General features: G+C 43.7%; 1 protein-coding gene across 2 annotated transcripts in view; it reads left to right on the forward strand.

Annotated features, from left to right (window-relative positions):
• LOC117605406 (uncharacterized) overlaps positions 1-14,404 on the forward strand; it is a 56,760-nt gene that overhangs the window by 19,542 nt on the left and 22,814 nt on the right. For both annotated transcript variants that reach the window (XM_034326704.2, XM_076693429.1), the window contains exon 3: positions 3,977-4,036. In XM_034326704.2, the coding sequence (XP_034182595.2) occupies positions 4,003-4,036 (34 nt within the window). In that variant the 5' untranslated portion in view covers positions 3,977-4,002. The remainder of the gene's footprint in view (positions 1-3,976; positions 4,037-14,404) is intronic.

Raw genomic sequence — 14,404 nt, forward strand, 5'->3', positions numbered from 1 at the left:
GACGGGATCGAAATTCTTGAAACTTCTCGTGAATCTAAAAAAACGAATTCTCAAATCCTTCGCCGATCCTTCGTACGAAAGGATCCCTAACGATCTCTACCTCATTACCCGTGCGTTCACCTTCGAAGCGACTAAGCAATCAAGATGTTCCCCTCGTTTCGTATAAAACAACGACAATCGTTATTTTTCTGACGATATTATGGAAAGTTCGTCGAACGATTCTGCGCGAGAAAAAAGTTTAGCCGTCTCGGAGGAGCTTTGCACGTATCGTATACGGTCGTTCGAGGTCCGCGCCACGGCTCACGAACAACAATCAACCACAGGGACCCTGTTACGTTACGGATCCAGTTTTTCGTGGAACTTTACCTCCATCACGGTTTAACGATCGAGCCGTCGCATCTTCGTCGGTAAATCCTCTCCGCGTATATGCGAATGGAAAAACGAGATGCGTTTTCCTTCGCTCTAGCAAGCAGCGGCCCAGCAGGGTGATCGCTCAGGTAGATCTGACGCGAGGGCAAAAACCATCAGTCCTGTAAAAGGTTTTCACTCATCTTATTACCTTTCATTTGAATTTCCTACGGAATAATTGACGGTGATCGGATCGACGTCTGTAAAAATACCCTCGTCCTTCTTTTTTTACTTCTGAAAAATCGACGATCTGTCAGACGCGTCTCGCGATCCTCGATTACCCTAACAACATCGTCCGATAAGAGAAAATCACGTGAAAACCTCTTCCTCCTCGTTTCGAATTTCCGGTCAGCCGGCTTCCAACTAACCGCGCGGCGCGTGGAGCGTCGATTTTTGAGTGGCACCGATCGATCGTGATCCATTGCGGTGGTCAGGAACGGCCGATTGTGTCCCAGGAGGGACAGAGCGAGGAGAGAAGCGCGAGCCAACGAGCGTCCTTGCCCGCAGCTCCGAACTGGTTATGTCAAACAGCCGGCTGGTGTACGTTGACCTAACCTGCTTTTCAGCCCTGCCGTCCGAGCTGCACGATCAGATCCTGGCAGGGTGCCCCAGCTCGCCTCTAAATGCCACTTTTTTAGCCGACCACTTCCGGCTTTTCGAGCGTCCGAGACTCGTTCATCAACGCGTCGCATTACGGTCTGTCCCTCGTTCGATGTCCCTGTTTTTTGCTCGTCCATTTCAATCCTCCACCGAAGCGGTGGATCATCGTCCCTTGATCGTGCATTTGTTTAGGCCGATGGTCCACGGCTGGAGGGATCAATGATCGAATTTAAAGGGGTCTCTCGAGAGAGAATTTTGATTTTATTGCAAGTCTAGTGGCGCCAGAGTCTGGAGAACGATAGCAACCGAGCGGATGAATGGTGGAACGATAGCTACGTCAGCTTATTGCTCGAGCGTGCTGAATAATTTATTACACCTCGAGTGTGTCGTGCTGGCAATACGTATACGTTATTACTGGAACGCGTACAAAAGCTCGAGGGATGGTAAGTGCGGCAGGAAGTGATTGGTTTCGGTGGCCGTCGATTAAAAACGCGGCCCCACCAGCTCGCTTTAGGTTTATTAACTTCAATCCCGATTATATGCTTAATTAAATGCTATAAACTTTGAACTGGCATTTGCATAAGCTGCCATATCGTGGCGTTAATCTGTATTTATGCGCGACAAATAGGATAAACCGAGCGGCGTATTTGCTGCCGCTGTTCCACATAATTAGTGATACTAATTAATGGCTGGTACCCCGAGGTAATTATGCCGAAGAAAACACGGCTGGCCCTGTACTCTCAGCCCCCCTCTGTTGGCTACCTCCAATGCCATTTATATCGGCTTTAGTTCGTCTCTCTTTTCTTATTCTTTTTTTCAAACAGTAGGGGCGTGAAATCCTCTCACAATATGCGGTGACACTAATGGAAATTGATTTTGATTTCAAACGATATTCCGAACTGAACTATAAATTTATTCTTCGATTTCTTCTTCGTAAATTATCATTCGTTTAAAAGTTGAAACGTCTCTGTCGAAGACTGATGATCGGTTAATCAAGACACCGTACAGATAGATTAAAGTGCTTTTCTGATCGTATCTTAAATTGCGAATTAGGAAAGTTATCCGTCAGCAGGATGGCGAAGAAGCTTAATGACTGGGTACAACTGCTGAAGTTTCAGCTCTTTCTCTTTTCATTCGACGTATAGAAAGAGCATTATCTAGAAGCACCGGGAACGATGTAAATCATTTTTGCGCATTTATCGGCAACAACACGGGTACAAATGGTACGTACAGAGCGTGTACGATCGTGTTCCCTCTTCGTGCAATTACGTAAACGGCCCGACGACTTTCTCATCTTACCGTCGCTTGTCGCATGCTAATGATCATTGTAAATGATAATTCCACCGTGTATACGACGGTTTTGATTTTCTCTTATTACCGGCAACATCGAATTCGCAAAATATCCCTTACGAAAGATCCTAGAAGGGAAAACCGCGCAGTGGTCACGGTTCCGTAACGAAACATTTTTCGATTCGATCGAAAGGAAACGGAGCCGAAAGCTCCGACGCGTATCGTGTCAGGCATTGTTCCGCGTTCGAATAGGCTGATAGTTATCTAGTTAAAGTAACGCGTATCGGACACGCGCGAAGGAAAGAATTCTTATAGCGTGTTTTTGATCGAAAGAAAACGCATCGGGAGTTCTCGAGGCCGATCGAACCTGACGGATATCCAACGGCCACGTGCTATCAGAATTTCAGATGACGAGGCTGATGAAAATTTATTGAACGTTCGACTCGGAAAGGCTAGACAAATTGTTGGACGAAGCTCTCAGCGAGCGTGTCGCGCCGTTCAATTTACGAGACAACAGCACCTGTTCTTTATTTATTTATAAAATGAATTTCAAGCGTTCACCTGCAGTGTTCAGCTTCGGTATTTCCGAGTTTGATGTTGGCCTCAGCTGAAGCAAATAACCCTTTGGTGTTTTCACAAAACACATTAGTTATTGTAAATTTATGATATTTACACTGGCAAGTGTTGCTTGTTAAAAAGAATCAACGTATAAATTATTGAGATACCTATTCTTTTTTAATATTTTACGTCGTATTTTATTTCTAATTAAAATATTATAAATGTTAGACCTTGTGATATTGAGAGCAATGTTTCTGCATGATTTCTTTAACAATGTTGCATCCGGTGATCGATATCTGACATGTCGGAGAAGAGGGTGAAATCGGTATAGTTGAGGTATAAAACGTGACGGAAGATCACCTGTCGTTACCTATTAGTCAAGGAGAGCTAGTAATTATTAGCAGACGACTGGTAGCCATTAGCGTTAAGGAAATATCCCATCTGACACTCGACACCGTTACGCCTCGGGCGTTATGAGTTATGCTTCGTCGGGGTTCGATAGCTCATTGCCGGTTATGAATTTTGATATCCATTCTGTAATTATCAGCAAGTCGTGCGTTAAAAGGTATGCGGGTGAAAAACTGATAAGGCGCGTAATTTTTTATTATGCACAATAACTTCACTCTCTCCATTCTGATCTTGCTTCATCCAGTGCAGAAATATTAGAAATTACATAATACAGAGAGTTTGTGAAGGAATTGTAAAAATTGAAAGTATTTCTCATCTTATCGCACGAAATATGTCGAAAATGTCGGTTTTTGATTTTTCTCGGTTTGACGCAATAGAATGAAAAATTGGAAATACTTACCATGCTAATCAAAAAAGTAGCGCCGATTTTTTACGCGTAGGATTTGCAACCGAAAAATCTGAAAAAATTCACAATCATAAAGAAACATGTCTAGAATATTCTAGAATTTTTTCAGATTTTTTGATTACCAATAAATAGGGAAAATATGGCAAAAACCGTTTTTTCGATTTTACCCTCTAACTACCCTTCCGATTGAAATACAGAGTTGAAACTTGGTGTATAACGGGTTTTTTTATTAAGCTATCAAATGGTGCATAGCTCAATAAAATCTTATCCTGCTATTCTAATCTGAATTTTCATTTTTCGTTGCAGCTAGATGCGTATCGACGAACTGAAGGATGTTCGCTAGACTCTGCAGACAGGCTCCGAATGGTGAGTGAAAAATTGGAATTTTTATTTTAAACGAAACAAGCAAGAATCATAGATCCCGTAAAATATCAGCTGTCAGAGCGTTTAAAATCGCGCGTATATTTTAACATGACTTAACATGACGCTTAAGAGTAAAACGAAAATGAAGAAAAAAAGAAAAAAGTAAGATTGAAATTGAAGAAGGAGTCTGTAAACACCGAGGTAGTTGGCCAAGTTGGTTGATGCCCGCTGGGTTGGAAGAAAAATCGAGCCAACCCTCTGGCCCAAACCCGACTCGGCTCAACTCGCGGTGAACCGGTGCTTTCGCTCGGGCATTGTAATTAATACGAGGAACAGTCTCGTTGCTCGGTGGCCCATCGCTGTGAACTTAGTCAGAGACAATGGGGGGACTCGTACGATATATCACTGCCGCCTTCGCATCCCTCTTATAGGTTCCATATACCATTTCTTAGCGTTAAGGCGCGCTAGCGGACGATCCGTCGTGATTTACAGTCGACTCCGGCTCCCGATTGTCCACTTTCCACGACTTATAATAAATAGAAACGTGCCCGTTACTATCCGTATACGGAAGTGATCGCACGATGATGAAACCCTCCCTCGAAACGATCCTAAAACTACATCCCTTCGTTGTGGATCGATTTTTTTTCTGAAAAGTATCCACATCGAGGATTTACGAGTACCTTTCCAAAGTGCTTTCGACTCGGAACGTCGAGGTATCAGAAATTCCGGAGATAGAATATCTTGGAAGGTAGCGCGCAGACGATCTTGAGTTACAAGACACAGGCTGCACTTCCGGGTGCGCAAGAGAGCCTAAGCCCTTTAGGTAGTAGCCATGAACAGAGCTTGTTGAACACGCCTTAACCTCGGTGACCTTGGCTTTGCGGTCTGGCCTAGCCAGACCTTGGTTATTAATACCAATGAAAAGGAATCTGCATGAGTTCTCTCGAATCTCAATCACCTCTGCTTCACCATTACGACGGGTGTATAGTATAATTATGTTCAGGGTGACATATTTTCTTCTGTGGAAATTTGTATAAAATAAAAGGACTCTCCGAATGGAATCCTCGATGTCCACATACCTATCTCTTAGTCGTCTTAGCAGCTCTTGGAGCAAGGTGTTAAAACTTGAAGAAATGATTCGACTCTTCATCAGACCACTCAATTCGAGCCTGATGCACGTTCTTATCACTCCCGTACAGATAGTCCAGCAAATGCCTGCTCTCGACACCAGTATCTCCTATCTGTACGTTTAAAAAGGGTCCTGGCAAGGAACGATGGTAATACCAGAGGTTCCTTGAACTGGTTACACGAAGAGGCGATAAGTGACGACACTTTGGTGGGCGGGAAACGTGGCTGGGACCAGGAACGGTAGCCCACATGATCGCACCGCGACGCTGGAAATGAGACATTAAAAGGACGGACTGGAACGCTTGTAATGGAGTTATTACATCGATGGTCAGTGACGCTGAAGAGGTCGCGACTAAAGGAAGAAGAGGAAAGTGGCATTCCACGAAAGTCCGATAGCTAGAAGCCATGAACATTAATAGCCGGACGGTGTACACCGAGCGAAACGACTTTGTTAATGGATCCAGGATCGGTTAGAAGCCGCGGGTCGTTGCCTCGATCATTAATACAAACGACCAAACATCCTGACGGAATGTTTAAGAACGCGTTGCTTCTGTATCGTACTAGAAACGGTATCGCGGTACGTAGCTATGCGCACGGTTCACTTGATCCGTCAGGATTCATTAGATTCGGCGTTTGCAATTAGACGGATAACGTTGCATAGTATTCGCTGGATCAAACCTGGGTTGTCAACTTGCCTTTTTTAGGACAAATTCCGGAAATTTGGCACTTTTTAAATTCGGTTGCCGTTTGTAGGAAATGCACTAACTTAGGATTTATTGTAAGATTTCATTGAAATTTAAGTTAAAGTATTGAACGCACAAAAGTCGGCAACAATATCGCCGCTCGCAACACAACTCGCAATTCTCTCTCGGCCTTGACCTCACCCACTCTCGGTTCATCAAACTCTCTTTATGCCTCGCCAAAACTTTCTGCCCGCGGGTCGAAAAACCTACCATCTAGGCCCTAGATTCTAGGACCACCCTCTCTCACTCATATCTACATACATTCAAACCTTAGCCTAAACAGTCACTCGCATTCGCTCAGCGCTAAGCTCTCGTCATTCGCACTATGCACCCACCCCGTTCATGCGACCACCCAGCTCGCGCACGAACTACACTTTGAAAGATTGATTTGGCTTTTCTCTAGCTTATCTCAAACACTTTTTGACTTAAACCCAAGATCTCGAGTTGGCAACCTAGGCAACATGACAGCTATTATCAGCTATTTGGAATGGACAAAAATGATCAGGTTACCGTGGTATCGAAATAATTTCTCTTCAAAGTTTACCCAAAGCAGTTGGCAGACTATTAAATAACACGGTGTATCTTTGATGAACGCTGAGGATGCTAAAGCCGTGTCAGTTTCATCAGGCAGCCTAATGACCCGGCCGATACTGTTACTCCTTGATGAAGTCTGTTGCACTTTTATCCATTAGCGAACCGCCTAGCTGGAGGAAACTGAAGGATCAATGGAATCTTAACGAAGCCACGCGTGATTCTCGTAAAACATTTGAATGTTCGAATGTTAGCCGACAGAGAACACGATGGCTGCCTAAGTCCCGACCGTTTGATAGATGTTCTCGAGCGGATCGGACACGTTCGAGGGAAGCAATCGTCCCTGAAGAATCCCGTGGACGACGCAAGAAGAAGAAGAGATTCACGGGCTGTTAAGAAGAAGGTGGTCTTAGGCGGCTTGTAGGTTGGCAGTTCTTCTATTAAAGCAGGTCGTGAAGCTGCTGTAAATCAAGACTCTCTCTTTCTCTCTCTCTTTGGATGTGTAAAAGTCCTCCTCAGGTTATTGCGCCACCTTGCAAACCGATGTACACGGGTATATCTACGCGTAATACAACGGTGTTTTATTTCATAACTAGACGTTCCGCGAAAGATCAGGAGGGAATGTAAAGAAGTGAAAGGATTGGGACGTTGTTTCTGCACGCGACCCGACCATTCTTTCATCTTCGCTCTTTGTTCTTTTCGTAAACGTCATCGATCTGGCTAATTTACACGTCAACTAGAATAAACGAGATTATGTGTTGAAACTGACGTACATTCTGATTAATTCTTTGGCTGTCAGAGTGCTAGGAACATAATACAGCTGACGTTACCTAAACCTTCTTTACTATGGAGAATGAAAATAGCGAGAGTTGTTGAATTGTATGTATGTTTTGGAGGTATGTGGTTAAGGGCGATGAAATAGGAATTTCCTCACCTTATATTGCTTTGCGACCTGACGAGAGTCCACCCTGTATATAATCTGTAGTAAGGGTAACTTACCTGTATTTGCTCTTGTCACCAAAGATAGGTGTTTCCATATTTCTCTGTATATCTTTAAAACTATCGTAGATATAAAAAAATGATTAAAATAAACATTGAATGGTTTTTCATGCTCTATAAAACGAGGCAATTAAATTGATAAAAATTCGCTGTTTCAATAAAAAAATTCCCCTGCCACTGTTATTTTGAAAAATTTTAAATTCTCTGTCACGTCGAAAAACACGTAGAACCTAATTATAAATGCAGATATGTATGCTAAATTTGTCGAACAATGTGGTATTTAAATAATTTTAACCGATACGTGCACTTTGAATGTATGTGTGCGAGCACACATGTATAATATGTATAATATGTGTTTATTATAACCATTTTTTTATATCCATGATAGTTTTAAAGACATACAGGGAAATTTGGAAACACCTATCTACCTTCAGAGGGTGTTTTCACCCTGAAGAACTGAAATTGGGCCAAAAACAAAAATTGCGCTACATTTATATTGAGGTCCCCTACAAACCTGCAAAGTTAAAAAAAATTCGGAATGGAAACATTCTAGGTGTGTAAATATACATAGTTAGTTGGCAAAACGAGACGAACCAGACGAGTTCTCGAATAAATAATTTGCTTTACATCGAATTACAAAATTTTCTGCTTATTCCCGATTCTCCCTTAATCGGGTCACTTTCGATCCATCTCGGTTCTAATAAGAGTAGAGGGGTGTATAGTACAGAGCACTATAATTACAATTATTCAGGACACCATCGTTTCAATTTTCAATTTAATTCCCTAATTAACGTAATATTATCGCCATTTGAAAATTTCCCTCGGTCGTTCGCTCGTATCAAAGTCATATACCACTAATCACCGTGGCAATCAACGTGTTAATAACGAAATGCTTAAACGAAAGGTGCCTGGATGATTCACCCGTCCAAGGTTACATCGTGCAAATTATTTAAACGTTCTTGGTACTTATATCGCATTACGAATGTCAGAGATGGATCGTGATCGGGTTGAAAGAGGAGGTCGATCTTTGTTTTTCCACAGTAATGTGTCTGAATATCGTGGGTTCGATCGAGAAATTACAATGGCCGTTTTCTGCGACTTTTCGTCGATGGAAGGCGGCGATATGAGGAAGCGATTATGATTTTCGAGGCTGGTAGGTTCGCGTGCCGAGGTCGTGGTCCGTGCAACAGGCGTGGGAACGGCAACGTCCCCGAACTTTTAAAGCCTCGAATTAACTTCTTTTTCTTTCTCGCCGCGAAAAAGAGTTTCGACGCACAAATTGGTGAGAGCCTCCCCATACATCGAGGCCCGTTCCCCGCTCACGGCTTCCCGTAACGAGACCTTTTCGGTCACCCGTTAGCTGCCGCTCCGGGATCGTGCGAATTTTTCGACGATCCTTTCGAATCACGCGTGAACTTTGACCACGCGATCGAATGAAACCCCGTGAAATATTCGAATGATTCTGTGAAGTTAAAATTTACTAGAATTATTCACTATCGTGCTTGTAAGTCAACCTTCAACAACAAATACCCTAAGTTCTTCTTTCTATTCCTAATGATTCATCTCCAAACCTTATGATCTCATCCCTTACCGATCACTGGACTCACGATAACTCCCAACTTCCTATTTCCCTCCGAGCGCAGATTTTTCCGAACTATTATAAAACTAGAGTCTACTTTTATCACGAATATTGTATTAAAAACTTTGCTTGTATTTCGCGTTGCGATTAAAATAAATAAACAACACGCTTTACGCAAGCTTATCCGGAAAAATAAGAATTTGTAGAAATTGAGAATAGAAGAAAAGAACGTTGGATGCAGACAAATTGTTCAACTAATCGGCGACAGCAGGATTGTTGAAAGCGAAGAACGTTAATCGTCGGATGTCTTTAATTAATGATCTTCGTTAAGAGAGACATTGTCCCTTGAATCGCGGGGATAGAAGCTGGCGAATATGGCTGACGTTTAATTCCATCGGTACGGGTGGAAGGGAGCGCGGTGTAGACCGGCGTTTCGCGATTCGGAATTAATGTACCAATTAATGGCTTCATCGTGTGGGCAGCCGGCAACCGGAAATTATGACGTTGTTTCTCCCTGCTTTCTGCCACGGTGCGTTATAAAGGTGGAAGCTGCCCGGTCGGACGTTTATGGACAAAGAAACACAATTGAGCCTGTCCGCGGGAGTAACCGTGTACTTGAGAATGGGAAGGGAAAATAAATTAATTGCACGGCGGAAGAGGTTGATAGAGGTTCGATTTTCACCGAAATCTATCATTTCCGATTCATGGAATATCAAGTCTAACGATGGATCGTCGAAGCCATAATTTTTCTTTTCTTTTCATACAAATGATGTAATTATTTTTATTCGAACACAAAGAGGATCGTGTAATTGCAAGAGCAACCGGGAAGTTGACCTCCCGACGAAAGGAGCAAGGGAGAAACTCTGTCGACTCTTAAAGACGTCGGCACCGCTTAATTATCATGCTAATTAGTCGCAGCAAAGCGCATGGCGTGAACGACGAAAAACATGGGTCACCTTCGAGCGAGGATTTCGTGATCGATGCGCGAAACCTCACAGCGTGATCCTCGTTAATTATTTTATTGTCGGTGCCTCGGGCTGGGACATAATAAACAGTCCTTGTCCAATAGCGGCTACGTGATTCGTTTTATGGGGCGTTTACCCCGTGGCGTAGACCGTTCTCGCGATTCAATCGGGGAACAACCTTTTATTAACCTCCATCGTGGTTACCAATTGCATTCTATCCCCGTCTGTTAAAAATCATAAAAGAAAGCTAATTTCCAACGTAGCACGCAGAAGGTTTTCCTTATTCAAATGAAAATTACTGTCTTACGCCATCGTTTGTTCAAAAGCAATTCAAGAAATTCCCCCTGTGAATGTTGGAAACTTTTTGAACAAGCTTATACTAGGCAAAGTGAAGATAAGGCGAACTGTTTTAATCGTTGGCAATTAAATTTCATTAGCCGTGAACATTCTCTCGGCCAATCAACGCCACTTTTCAAAGACCGAGTAATCACAAAGTAGATAGGGCAGCGAAGAAAAGCTGAACGCCAAGATCGTAAAGCACTTCTTGCTTATCCAAAGTGACCGTTCGCTCGATTTAACTTGCTACATCGCGTTTTGTCGCGTATACTAATCTGTAGCTAACAACGGGACTCGGAATCCATTAATGAGCATCTATTAACGAGCCGAACACCGATTCCCTTCTCGTGGCTCGTCCTTCATGTCGATCCATTCTGATGATCGTTTTAACTAGCGGTTCCTAGATTCGGTGTCATCGAATGCCATATGAAGTGTTAAAAGGAAATAATTCAAGGCTCGCGGGATAAGGTGGTGCTCGTTAAACTGAATGAAAAATGTTTAATGAATGCGATGGATAAGATCGGAAATGAGGGGGTCCGTTAAATGGAAATTAGGCGCACCGTCGGTTATCAAAATGAATTTTATTGACTAAAATACAAAAATTTAATTCTCCTTCTGTGATTTATACCGGGTCAATGGAGAGCCACGCGCCATAAATTAAACGATAGGTTGATTTTGAAAATAGACTACATATTTGAACTCGTTTACTTTGTCCGCGATTAACAGGAACGTTAATAAGAATTTAGTATCTTGAGGATTTTTCTCGTTGGTCCCGTTTCGTCGGTAACGTTATTACAGTTCTCGTCGGTTGGGTTCGGTTCGCGGCGCGCAATCGCGCGTTTCCGCTCGTTTCGCGCCACGCGGCGTTAAAGCATGCATTTAAGTGGCGTCTCCCTCGCCGAGATAAGGCTTAATGGCCTTAATGATCGTGCGTGCGCAAGGACACGTCGTGACTTTCCTTCTTTACGAGTAACCCGTCCTTCCTCCAGGATCCTTCTACCTTTTCGCCACACGAACCGCCGAAAACTTACGACACGATCTCGACGAAAATGTTTTTCTTCTCGACTTCTGAAGGTTTCTTCGATGAAAAGAAAGCTTTCTTCTGCGTGAATGAATGCAATTTAAATTTCGTTAACAAATATTTATCAACGCGAGGCTGTCTAAGTTCGTACTCAACCAACACCGGCTAATGCATCCAACAGAATGCTTTCCGTGGTGCTGACTTGCTATTTTTAAGGGGGTGCCAGAAAGTTTCCCTTCACGGTCGGAGAAGAAACTTTGGCTTTTCCCCAATAAATGAAAATCCTCTCCAAGGGTACGCAAGCCAAGTGGTCCAAAACATTGACCTTCACTTGGATGACGAAAAGCAACCGATCTGACCAATACCACACACTTCCATCATTCTTTCCCTCCATGATCAGAGGAGAAACTTTGGCTTTTCCCCAATAAATGAAAATACGCAAGCCACGTGGTCCAAAACACTAGGCTTCACTTGGTTGACGAAATCAACCGATTTGACCGATGCCCCACACTTCCATCATTCTTTCCCTCCATGATCGGAGAAGAAACTTTGACTTTTCCCCAATACTCTCTAAGGCCCAAAACGCTGACCTTCACTTGATTGACGAAAATCAACCGATCTGACCAATTCCCTACACTTCCATCATTCTTTCCCTCCATGGTCGGAGGAGAAATTTGGCTTTTCCCCAATACTCTCTAAGGCCCAAAACGCTGGCCTTCACTTGGATGACGAAAAGCAACCGATCTGACCAATGCCCTACACTTCTATCATTTTTTCCCTCCATGGTCGGAGGAGAAACTTTGGCTTTTCCCCAATACTCTCTAAGGCCCAAAACGCTGGCCTTCACTAGGTTAACGAAAATCAACCGATCTGACCGATGCCCTCACATTTCCATCATTCCGAGGTATCGAACTAACTGTACGCTTTCCTTGTCGAGTATCGTGGCCGTGAAAAGTTGAAGATTCATGTAACGATCGGACGTAATTTAATAGCCGTGTCCATCGGCGGATTGAATTGTCGAGCGCTATTAATTATAGTCTTGCCATCGTACACGCGGCTATTCTGCGGGCTAAGCAGAATTCTAAAGCATTTTGCCTGGCTTAATGCGAGGAGTATATCTCGTTTAACGAGGCAAGGCAGTAAAAGTAAGTAGTGTTGGAGCGTGTTCGAGCGTACCTAGAATCGGCCAGCTACGTGAACAATTAATCGTTTATGGCTCGGAGAAACGAATGTTTCGTGCACGTAACGCGCGATCAATGAAATAACTCGCTTGTTACGCCTTCTTCGACAAATTGACGTAGAAGAAGGATATCGAGGCGAAGAAGAAGAAGAAGAAGAAGAAGAGGAACGTTCTCGATATACGTATCTACCGCTCTGATATCTATTACAGAAGGTACAGCGAGGTTGAAAAGTTAATTTAATAATTAAAATTCGTCTACGTTGGGATATTTCTGAAGGAACTGAGCAACCGGTGGAAAAGAAGGAACAAGAAAAACGGTCCCGTTGTCGCGTGGCTTGGCGACAAAGGGCCGGGGTCACGAACCCCGGTTCCATCCAGCAAGGAAGAGGAAATCCGTGGTCGCCGAGCTTCGGCACCGCGGGTCGTCTTGCACCGGGCGAGACAAAACATTGTCCGCCCAGCGGGACACCATGTTTAAGGAGATGAGAAGACCGGGGTAAGGTGTGCTTCAAATTGATTTGTTGTAAGTGATACGCCACCCTCGGTGAACGAATGGTACAATAATTGGCTACATAAACAATGACCGATGAAACAATTTCTCATGTTGCTGGCGTGCTCCAACGTTTCGCGTACCCGTAATCTCTACGCCTTATCCGCAATAATTGAACCGCCTCGACGTTCAATGTGAACCGACGCGAACGTTTCCTTGCGTTCACAGTCATCGACAAAAGTGAGCGAAGGTAATCGGAAGAGCTTCGATACCGGCGAAGTTCTAAGCGTTAGAATCAAGAGACCAACTCCCGTGTTTCGATCGTGGAGAAGGAAAGGGTGTAAGGAAAGGGGGGCAGAAGCCACGAAACCGTGGATAAATAAATCTAACATGGCTCGTTTGTACAACGACGCTCGATTTGTATCGTAATAACTACAGGCTGGTGTATTTGTGTTCCGATCAAAGGAACCGTGTTACTTGTATCCTGACGGAGAAATATCGTTCTCTCTCGCGTGAAGTATGGATAACAGATTTTTCCATCTCTCTCCTTAGCAGTCCTGTGTCTCTCTTTCTTTCTCCATCGATTCCACCTGTACGTGCAAAAGGAAACGTGGCCGATTGATTAATTAACCGGTCGTCGAAAATTTCTGAATATAGAGCAACCAGCAAAGAGCTGTCCCGACTTATCTGCGATCGATTAATTTACGCTCGCGAGTGGAAGACATTCACCTTATGAAATTTACGGGGCACCGACGATCCAAGGTCGATTCTAAGGATTTATTCGCGAATTCCATCGGGAACGGAGGGAAGAACTGGCTAGGCCGTGATAGCGAACGATTTGCAAGCCGAGTACGCCCCTTTGTGATCTATTGCATAATTGGACACCACACGTAGCCTTTTTCTCTTACACTGGACGAAGATTACGGGGAAAGTGTTGGCCGTTGCGCGTACGAGCCACCGAGGATCCACGTAAAGGCAACAAACTCTACGCAGTCCCTCTCCTTGGTCCGCGTTCATAAATTTTAATCGCTGCTCCCATTCGCTAATGCCCGGTTTGCAATCATCTCTTCCCTGCGTTCCACGTTGATGCATTTCTTCCTACCAATGGAATAAATAATGAAATTAATTGCAATGTTCATTGTTCGGGCAAAATTCAAACTGGAAAACCTTCCGGTTTCATTGTAATAACGTGCTTCCACTCTCTCGTTGCTTATTACGTTTGACAAATTAATGCTACAGGATAGAAAATACAATCTTTCGTTCTCGATGGATTCGTTTAGAAGTGGCTGAGCTTGATTGATTAACTCGTGATTGATCGGCGAACTTGTTAGCCGAGCCGAAGAACACTGGCGCTCGTTTGTTGGAAAAGTAAGTTAATGCATTTGATAGAAGAACTTGA

The sequence above is a fragment of the Osmia lignaria genome, chromosome 3 (assembly GCF_051020975.1).
Source record: "Osmia lignaria lignaria isolate PbOS001 chromosome 3, iyOsmLign1, whole genome shotgun sequence".
Lineage (NCBI taxonomy): Eukaryota > Metazoa > Arthropoda > Insecta > Hymenoptera > Megachilidae > Osmia > Osmia lignaria.